We start from the raw sequence: 9,323 nt of genomic DNA, 5'->3' as shown, positions 1-9,323 counted from the left end.
AACGACACTAGCCCTTTCAGAGGTTATCAGGATTGAAGATTATGTATACAACATGTCTCACCCGATGGCTAGCACAGAGCGCTTAAGAATTTTCTAGATGGAGGGTGTCACTTGTTCCTACTAGAAGAGGACGGCATTATGGGCTTTCTCATATTCCAGTGATCTTCTCAGAGGCCTCAGAGAAAAGGCAAGTGTGAGCAATGCCCCTCCCCAATTATGTAGACAACTGCAGTCAGTCCTCCCCGTCCATGAATGGGAAACCCATGGAGAGAGAGCCATCTGTACTATGCCACCTTGTATTAGGCACTTCAGCATCTGTTAATTTTGAAATGTTTATTTTGGCTGTGCTGGGTCTTAGTTGCTCTTCACTGCAGCATGCAGACTCAGCTGCATGCATGTGGGATCCTGTTCCCTGACCAGGGATCCAACCCTAGCCTCCTGCATTGGGAGCTGAGTCTTAGCCCCTGGACCACCAAGGAAGTCCCTAGCATCTGTTAATTTCAGTATCCAGAGGAGTCCTGGAATCAGTCTCCCCTCTGCAGATAAGGGATGACTGTAGATTCATTTTCTCCTGCAAGTATAATTTCTGAGGAGGTTAGGTAACTGACAGGGATAAAACTTCAGGAGCCAAAAGGAAAGGTGTGAATCAAGTTTACAGTTTACTAATAGAAAGGGACTGGCTTTTTTAAGTCTAGTAAACAAACTTTTACCTTTCTAAAGAAGGTATACTTTGGCCACCTCATGCGAAGAGTTGACTCATTGGAAAAGACTCTGATGCTGGGAGGGATTGAGGGCAGGAGAAGGGGACGACAGAGGATGAGATGGCTGGATGGCATCACGGACTTGATGGACATGAGTCTGAGTGAACTCCGGGAGATGGTGCTGGACAGGGAGGCCTGGCGTGCTGTGATTCATGGGGTCGCAGAGTCGGACACGACTGAGCGACTGAACTGAACTGAAAGAAGGTATAATAGTTTCAAAATTTGATTTTAGTAACCAGTAGCATTGAGCAAGAGCTGTAGAGAGGCAACAGGAAACAGTTCAGCTCTTCAACCTGTAGTGGAGAACCCAGTGAGATACATGGTATTGGGAACCCCCCAGTGATGACCTCTCAACACTTCTGGATAAGTCTTCCCTTGGCTTGGACTGAGGACCATGCCCCAGATGTGCCATTCTGACTAGACTGTATGAAGGGAGTGGGTGCAAGAGATAAAATGGCTGTGTAAAGTTGTGACTGGCTGTCCTAAAGCTCTTAGTCATACACGAACTTGGGCAGTGAGAGACATTTCGAGTTGATTTCCTCAGGTAAGACATATCACACAGAAAATATTGCACATCACTCCTTTATTTTATACTGATCTGGAAAAAAGATATTCTTAGTACAGTTATGCTCAAATGAGTACTGGGCCCAAGTGCTAGGCCAAGCAACTGGAACATGGTTCAGAAGTCAGACACAGTGAGAGACACACTTGGACATGATCAAGAGGCATTCCACTGCCACAAAACAGTAAGGCCGGGGAGGGATTCTAAAGCACACAACAGGATGAACTCCTACACCTCAGAAGTCAAGGAGCTCATCCCATGATGGTGTAAGGAATGACTTATTTGCTGATGACCACATGTGGGAGTATTTCAACCGCCACTAAAAACCCCAGAAGGGTTTTGGGTTTTTTTTTTGTATTTATATATAATCTTTTTTTTTTTTAAGTAAATGCAACACAAAAACATTCAGGATTGATCCAGCCTTTTAGAGTCAGGGAGGAATATTTGATTGAGTCACCATGCAGGTTACATTCATCTTCCACTGGAATGACTAGAGCCCCGAGTCACCTAACAACAGTGCCCAGCTGGCCTCTGGGGACACGAACAGGCTCTTACTTCTCATTGGTCACACCTCAGCATGGTTTTCTCCCTGACCCCTACGCAAGCAGCTCCTTAGTAATAAACCACTATCAACCCCCCCAGTGATAACCTCTCCACACTTCTGGATAAGTCTTCGCTCAGCTTGGACCGAGGACCATGCCCCAGACGTGCCATTCTGACTAGACTGTCTGAAGGGAGTGGGTGCAACAGATAAAATGGCTAGTGTGGAATTGGGAGCCGCTGGTCCCCACCTGCAGCTACAACTTACGATGCCTACAGATGTCATCAGCGGGACATGTGCCAGGGAGAGGTGCAGAGGAGAAGGGTGGGCCAGGGCAGGGGAGGAGGGTAATCCCTGGGAAAGCAATCTGCTGCTTGCCCTCACTTCTTGGCCTTGCCCTGGGCAGCCACAGCCTCCATGGCTTTACGCACGGTCTCCTCATCCCCCAGGAACTGCATGGGCTTGATGGGCTTCAAGTTCTTGTCCAATTCATAGACCATGGGAATGCCAGTCGGCAGGTTCAGCTCCATGATAGCCTCTTCAGAGAGACCTGAAAATATACCCCCTCCTCATGATCAGTCAAGCAAGATAAGAATACACAGACCTCTCCAGCTTTTCTGTTCATCCTCCAGGTGAGGAAATGGGTCCTCCAAGGACTCTGGCAGGAATTAAAACAAGACACCCTTTTTGATACTTGTCATAAGAGTAAGGATCTGTATTAGGGTAGAGTGATCACCCAAGGAATGCCCCCAATATTCTTTCTCAGCCACTGAACAGCAAGAAAAAAGGGATGAAAGGTATCCCTCCCCAAGGGGGATCTGGAAGCCCACAGTGAAGCAGGACTATACATCTTAGTATCTCAAATGTCCTATGTTGTCCATACAGTTGCCAAAACGTGGCGCATCTGGGCCTCTAGGCCCTCGAGTGAAACAACTTAGGATACAAATTGACACTCATGTGGGGAGTTGTAATCAGGCTGTGGTTAAGAAGGATTTTTATCAGCAATTTCAACTAGCAGTCCTAGTCCAGAGGTGAAAGTGAAGTCGCTCAGTTGTGTCCGACTCTGTGACCCCATGGACTGTATCCTACCAGGCTCCTCTGTCCATGGGATTTTCCAGGCAATAGTACTGGAGTGGATTGCCATTTCCTTCTCTAGGGGGTCTTCCCGACCCAGTCTAGAGGTAGGCATCTCAAACTTTCGTGTGTATCTCCTCTGGGGAGAGATACTTTCCATCCCTTTTTTTCTTGCTGTTCAGTGGCTAAGAAAGAATACTGGGGGCATTCCTTGGGTGATCACTCTGCTGTAATGGAGCAATGACAGATGCACCTAGATGACAGATGCAGCTTCCAAATCAGGTCTGAAGTGGGACCTGAGGTTCTAACGTGTTAACAAGCACCCAGTGGGGTGTGGCAGCCTCTGGTTCTGCAGATGATGCTTTGAGAAGCAAGGATCATGTTTCTACTAGGAGATAATCTGGACTGTTTCTAAGGCTCTCAGTACATCCAACCCTTTCCTGAAGGTCTCCTTCATACTAAATCAGTCCAGAGTAGTGGCAGTTCTGCTTTACCCTCCCCCAAGGGCCCCTCTGAAAAGCATACATACCCTCCAGATGCTTGACGATGCCCCGAAGGCTGTTGCCATGGGCCGCAATTAGTACCCGTTTCCCCTCCTTGATCTGGGGGACAATTTCTTCATTCCAAAAGGGCAGAGCTCTGGCAATTGTGTCCTTCAGACTCTCACAGGAGGGCAGCTGGTCTTCAGTGAGGTCTGCGTACCTGCGATCCTAAACAAAAAATCCCAGCTTAACAGTTACTACCAGTTGCATCTGTTCTGCCTATTCCTCATCCCCTAAGGGATCACAGTGATAGGTAAAAGTCTCTCACCAGGGCACTGAGAGCTTGAGAAGGGGGATTATTACTATCCTGCCCTCCGTCCCCCATGACCCACGACAGGGAAGATTGAATAGTCCAAAAGAAACACAACTTAGGAAAGGTAGGCCTCAAGGCCTTCCCAACTCACTCTACCTTGCAATTGGTTTAGGAAGGCCCTATCAGCTACGGTGCAGTTTTTAAAAATATGGCAATACATGTAAAAAAGATAGAAATTCTTTATAGATAAACCACGTAAACTCTTAACTAAATCTTTTAACAAGTGATGGTCATTCCTTGGAGAAGAGGGATTACAAGGGGGTATTTATTTTATCATAAATTAGAAACTCAGTGATCTAGGCAGATACTAATAAAAGCTAAAAGAGAGAAGTCCAGATTCTGATCCCCTGGTCCTGTGTGCAGCGAGCCAAACCTCAGTTTGTCCATACCTTACTGATGTTGCTGTAGAAAGGATGGTCAGGCTCCATGGGAGGTGGCGGGACATCATAGGAGCGCCTCCAGATCTTTACCTGGGCCTCACCATGCTTGGCAGCAGTTTCTGCCTTATTGAGGCCAGTCAGACCCCCATAGTGTCGCTCATTAAGGCGCCAAGTCCTCACCACTGGCAGCCACATTTGGTCAATGGCATCCAGCACTGTCCAGAGGGTCCGGATTGCTCTTTTCTGCACTGAGGTGAAGCAGATGTCAAACTCATAGCCAGCATCTGAAAATTTAAGTTAAAAGTGATAAGCTAATGAGGTCCACTCTAGAGCCAGAATTTCTTTTTTCTTTTCTTTAGCCATGCCACATGGCTTGTGGGATCTTAGTTCCCCACCAGGGATTAAACCTGGGCCCTTGGCAGTGAGGGCAAGGAGTTCTAACTACTAGACTGCCAGGAAATTCCCTAGAGCCAGAATTTTCTTATATAAATCTCAGGTATGGACAACCCAAATGAAAATTATTTGGCTAAATATTTTGTATACCCTAAATATTTTATTTTACATACAGGAAAAACAATATTTTGCCTTTGGGAAAGGTAACATTTGTTGATTTATGTTGCAATTGACAATATACTTCCCAGCAGCTTCCCAATAATTCATCTAACCAAAGGCCCAAATGTATTGTCAACAAGCTAACCTGAGATCTGCGCTAATCCCCAGAGTGCTGTGCTTAAGCACATTTTAATTTTTTATTTGCTTTAATTCTTTTAACATAAGGATATTAAAAACTTGGAGTCACTTAATAAACATAATAGTTAATATTTATAGAGGGTTTACCATCTGTCAGGCACTGGACTAGTAAGTACTTTGTATGTATTTTATTTAGTCTTCATAACAATCTAATGAGGTTACGTCATTACAATCCATCTTACTGGGTGGGGGAAATAGAAACTGCAGGAGTTAAGCAAATTATCTGAGGTCACAGATATTACATGACAGGTTAAAAACCCAGGTTGTATGACTCTATAATCCAACTCATAACCACCATCTCTAGCTTTCTCCATAGCTTCCTAACTTCTAAGGATTCTGATGTTTGTATTTTAGTTAGAACTGTCACTTCTGATTGATAATTACTAATATATTTCAGTCCTCTCTAATTTCTGGTCCAGGAGAAATGGGATTTTGAATTCAATAATTAGGATACAGCAAGAGCTCTTAGAGGATGCTGATAAAACCAGTCTGTTGCATGAAACTGTATCTTCCCTAGCGTATGGAAATCACATCACAATCTCTTCATCCACAGTTCCTTTCTACTAGTCAAATTACTTGACTACCCTATATATCTACCTACCTACATCAACTGTTAAACCAAGTTTAAGAGAAGCCACTCACTGGAGAAAGAGCAGACCTCTCCTCTACACACAGCAGTTATGAGGGGTGGTATCAAGAGTTATGTTGGCCCAACCAGTAAGTTACAACCATATATATCTTCATTTATGTTTCACAAACTATTATTCTCCCTCCCACTTTAATGGGGAGATGGCCCTTTCCTTATGCGGTGAGCCAGGAAAACATTCCTGTTTTCTTCAATGAGGCTGTAAGGCCCTCATTGAAATTCAGCACAAACTTTCCTGTATTGAAACCACCAACAGTAATTAATGAAGTGAATTTTCTGCCAGTCATTCAACTGAGAATAAGGCCAGTAAGAACTACACTGATGGGGGAAGGGAGGATTAGTCACCAGGAGACTCACCAGCACCCACGAGGAAAAAGACACATCTCATCGCTGAGCCTCAGGACCAGTCCTAGTAGACTCACTTACCATCTCCTCCCTAACTTTATAGGGAAGAATGATTCCCCAGTAAAAGGCTGAGTCACTGGGAAGCAGCATCCTCAGTGCAAGGCTCAGCTGCCATGCTAAAAAGCTGTGGTTTTTTCACTGAGTTTTCTAATTGCAGTGGAGTGCTGCACATTAGATACACAAATGGATCCCAGAGAAAAAGAGCAGTTCCCCTTATAACTCTCAACAAACTCTAAAGCCTCTTCCTTTAACTTGGCCATCAAACAAAAGCAGAGTTTAGGACGCTCCCAGGGATGGGGTTAGCTGGTGTGCCATGTGGCCTCCATCCTCCCTTAATAATATGGTGTGGTGAAACTCAGTTCTTGCTAACTTGCTCCTGAAATCATGCAAGATTTTGTAAGCCCTACAGTACTTAAAGCCCTGGTGAAATTAATACTTTATTTTAGGCCTTTTATTAGATTATTCATATGGTCTTCATCATTCAGAATTTTTGCTTTTAGTCATTGACTTTATTTAATCATCTGTGATGCCCCTAAACAGTTATTTTAAAATTTTAATGGGCTTTCTTTTTAAACTAATGCTACTAACATTTACTTAAAAATTGAACTTGGGTCTGTTATTTTAAGAGATTACAAGTTAAGGCATTTGACCAGTCTTAGGGGACAGTAGCACTTTGCTTTGTCCTGGGTCAGTCACCAGCAAACCACCAGACCCATTCAGTTCTTCCTGCCAGACAGGAGAGAAAATGGCCTCCTTTACCAGCACTTTCCCCATCCTGGCCTCTCCTAACCGGTATGAGGTCACACCAGGCCATCCCCAATTATTCACACACATCCTCAGCAGGATTACATTTCCCAGACTTGTTTCCAAGCCTTTGCTTCATTTCTAAAAGATCTACAGTGGAGGCAAGAACCTAGAAAGAGCAAATTTGGGCCACATACCTGATTCACATCAACCAGGCATCAATGACCTATTTCAACGGCTCCTGCTTTGTCGAGGTTAAAAGGGAGCAGAGCAGGATCAATGGAAGCACCTCCTCAGTCCCGAGATTCTTTGAATTGCTGGCAGCAGGGAATGCTTCCTTATTAGCATTTCAAAATCACAGAGAGCCGTCTGCCAGAGGGGGCCAGCCTGAGTAGGCAAGCTTATCTCACTTCCACTTCCACCTTTGCCTGCAACAGCCTACCAGTTCCCTCGCCCCTACCTGTTTACTCATCCCCAGAACAGAGGCCAGCGTGGTGGACTAGGAATAAGATGTAGCCTTGGTCAAGTCCTCTTTCCAACTCTCACTTTCCCAACTGTGAAAGAGGGCCAGGGAGAGTTGGGAAGGAAGGGAATGAAATCTGTATACTTTATGGCGTTGTGAAGAGGATTAACTCAAATCCTTCATTCATTCAACCACTCATTTACATCTGTGGATGCACTGTGGACACAGGGTTTGTGGAATGCTGCTAAACAGCATCCTACAGGAACACGTGGATGTCTCTGGTCTCCGCGGCGCCGCTTCACTCCCCCATGGCGGGGAGAAGCATGTGGCCTGCCACTTCATCAGCCTCCCTAGCCTAGAGTAGGTTTGGTTGTAGCCAGTGGAAGACACTGGGCATCCAATTTAGTGACCTGTCCCCGAGTTACTAAATGCTCAGACTAAGACCAGAGCGATTTCGCAAGGCGGTGTGGAGAGCGCAATAAAACTGCGCGGTGACCGCCCGGGTCCTCTTCTTGGCTGGGTCACCTTGAGCAAGTCGATCCCGCAACCCCGGCTCATTTTCTCTACTGCAAAATACACTGCTAGAAAGCAGAAGCCTAAGGTCTAGATGTTCTCCGGGAGGGGGTGAGGCCAGGCGGCCGTGACCCAGAGGGGCCAGCCCCGGCCTTCGCAGCCCACATCCACCGCCCCGGCCCGCTACGCACCTCTCAGCGCCTGCCCGCCTCGCTTCGCCTCCTCGTGCCCTGCTGGGCTCAGGTCCGCGTCGTACCAGCCGCTGAAACGGTTCTCCAGGTTCCATGTGCTCTCGCCGTGCCGGATTAGCACCAGCTTGTAGGCGGCCATTGCTGCGGTTCGGGATGCGGCGCAGACTGGGGATCACCGAGATTCCGGAGTCGCTGCCCGGCCCCCGGCTGCGCCTGCGCGCTTGCGCCCCACCCGTCAGCTCCCTTTCACTCGCACGGCCAAATCTCTCCACTAGCTGGGGGCCACCCTCCTCCCGCCGGGTGTACGCATGCGCTCTGTGCGGGCGCTGCAGCCGCCTGGCGGAGGGGGCGCTCTCCCAGGAAGACAGGGCGCATGCGGTCTCCGCCGCCTGCCCCGCGTCCGCAGCGGCGGTCACGGAGCGCACGTAAGCGCCCAAAGGCGGTGGAATCTTTGGGCGGTGCTCAGAAGTGCATACCAGCCGGAGTGTCATCGAATTGAATTGCAGTCATTCATAAGCGCTTCGTTGTAATAAAATGTTCTTTATTATTCCAATCGCGCTTGGCTTGCCCAGATCACTTTCCCATCCGAACACAGATTGTGATTCACACGCCTGAGTTCCAGTCTTCACTCTTCCATTTTATTCGCTATGTGGACACTGCTTAACCTCGCTCACCCTCGTCTGTGAACGAGGGTAAATATTCAGCGGGTGGCTATCTACCAGGAGGGTTTCCCAGGTGGCTCAATGGGTAAAGAATCCGCCTGCAAAGCAGGAGACACAGGAAACGCGGGTTCTATCCCTGGGTTAGGAAGATCCCCTGGAGAAGGGCATGACAACCCACTCCAGTATTCCCGCCTGGAGAAGCCCATTGGACAGAGGAGCCTGGCGGGCTACAGTGCATGGGGTCGCAAAGAGTGGGACAGACTGAAGTGGCCGAGCGTGAGTATATCTACCTGGAAGGTGCTCAGTAAATAATGGTTGTTTCTATCTCATTTCCATGGACAATGATCTCCATAAGGACGCTGGTTCTGACTGCTAGTTTGAAAGACTTGCTCTTCATTTAACACAGAGCTGTTTGTCCCAACTTTTCTAGTCTCTCACAGCCTCTGGTCAATGCCTCCTGGACCAACAGTGAAGCAAACTCTAGGCCGATCAAACGCTCCAGAAAGAGAGGGATTACTGCTTGTCCCTCCCCTACACCTAATCAGCAGTTTAAGTAGACAGCTTATCTGCTGTTTATCTAGACAGCTTTCCAGTGCCCATGCCACTATGTCCTGGTTTATTTCAACCTTGCCACTTTATTGAGCACCAAACATGAGTCAGGCAGTGGATTAGGGTCAAAGATGGGTAGAATATGTTTTCTGGCCTTCATAGCAGGCGGAGTGCAAATAAGGCCCATGTGTAAAACACCTAACAAAGAAATTGTGCTGTGTGTTATA

General features: G+C 47.2%; 1 protein-coding gene across 1 annotated transcript; it reads right to left on the bottom strand.

The window, feature by feature from the left end:
• Positions 1-1,341: 1,341 nt before the first annotated feature.
• Positions 1,342-8,120, bottom strand: PGAM1 (phosphoglycerate mutase 1). Its single transcript, XM_068961298.1, has 4 exons — positions 7,886-8,120; positions 4,183-4,457; positions 3,468-3,648; positions 1,342-2,414 (listed from the first exon to the last, which is right to left on the bottom strand). Exons 1-4 carry the CDS (start codon positions 8,022-8,024, stop codon positions 2,245-2,247), a joined length of 765 nt encoding a protein of 254 aa, XP_068817399.1. The 5' UTR covers positions 8,025-8,120; the 3' UTR covers positions 1,342-2,244.
• Between the last annotated feature and the right edge of the window lie 1,203 nt (positions 8,121-9,323).

This window comes from Capricornis sumatraensis, chromosome 23 (genome assembly GCF_032405125.1).
Source record: "Capricornis sumatraensis isolate serow.1 chromosome 23, serow.2, whole genome shotgun sequence".
Taxonomy (NCBI): Eukaryota; Metazoa; Chordata; class Mammalia; order Artiodactyla; family Bovidae; genus Capricornis; species Capricornis sumatraensis.
Note: the sequence above shows the minus strand (reverse complement) of the source record. Positions and strands in the feature narration are given on the sequence as shown.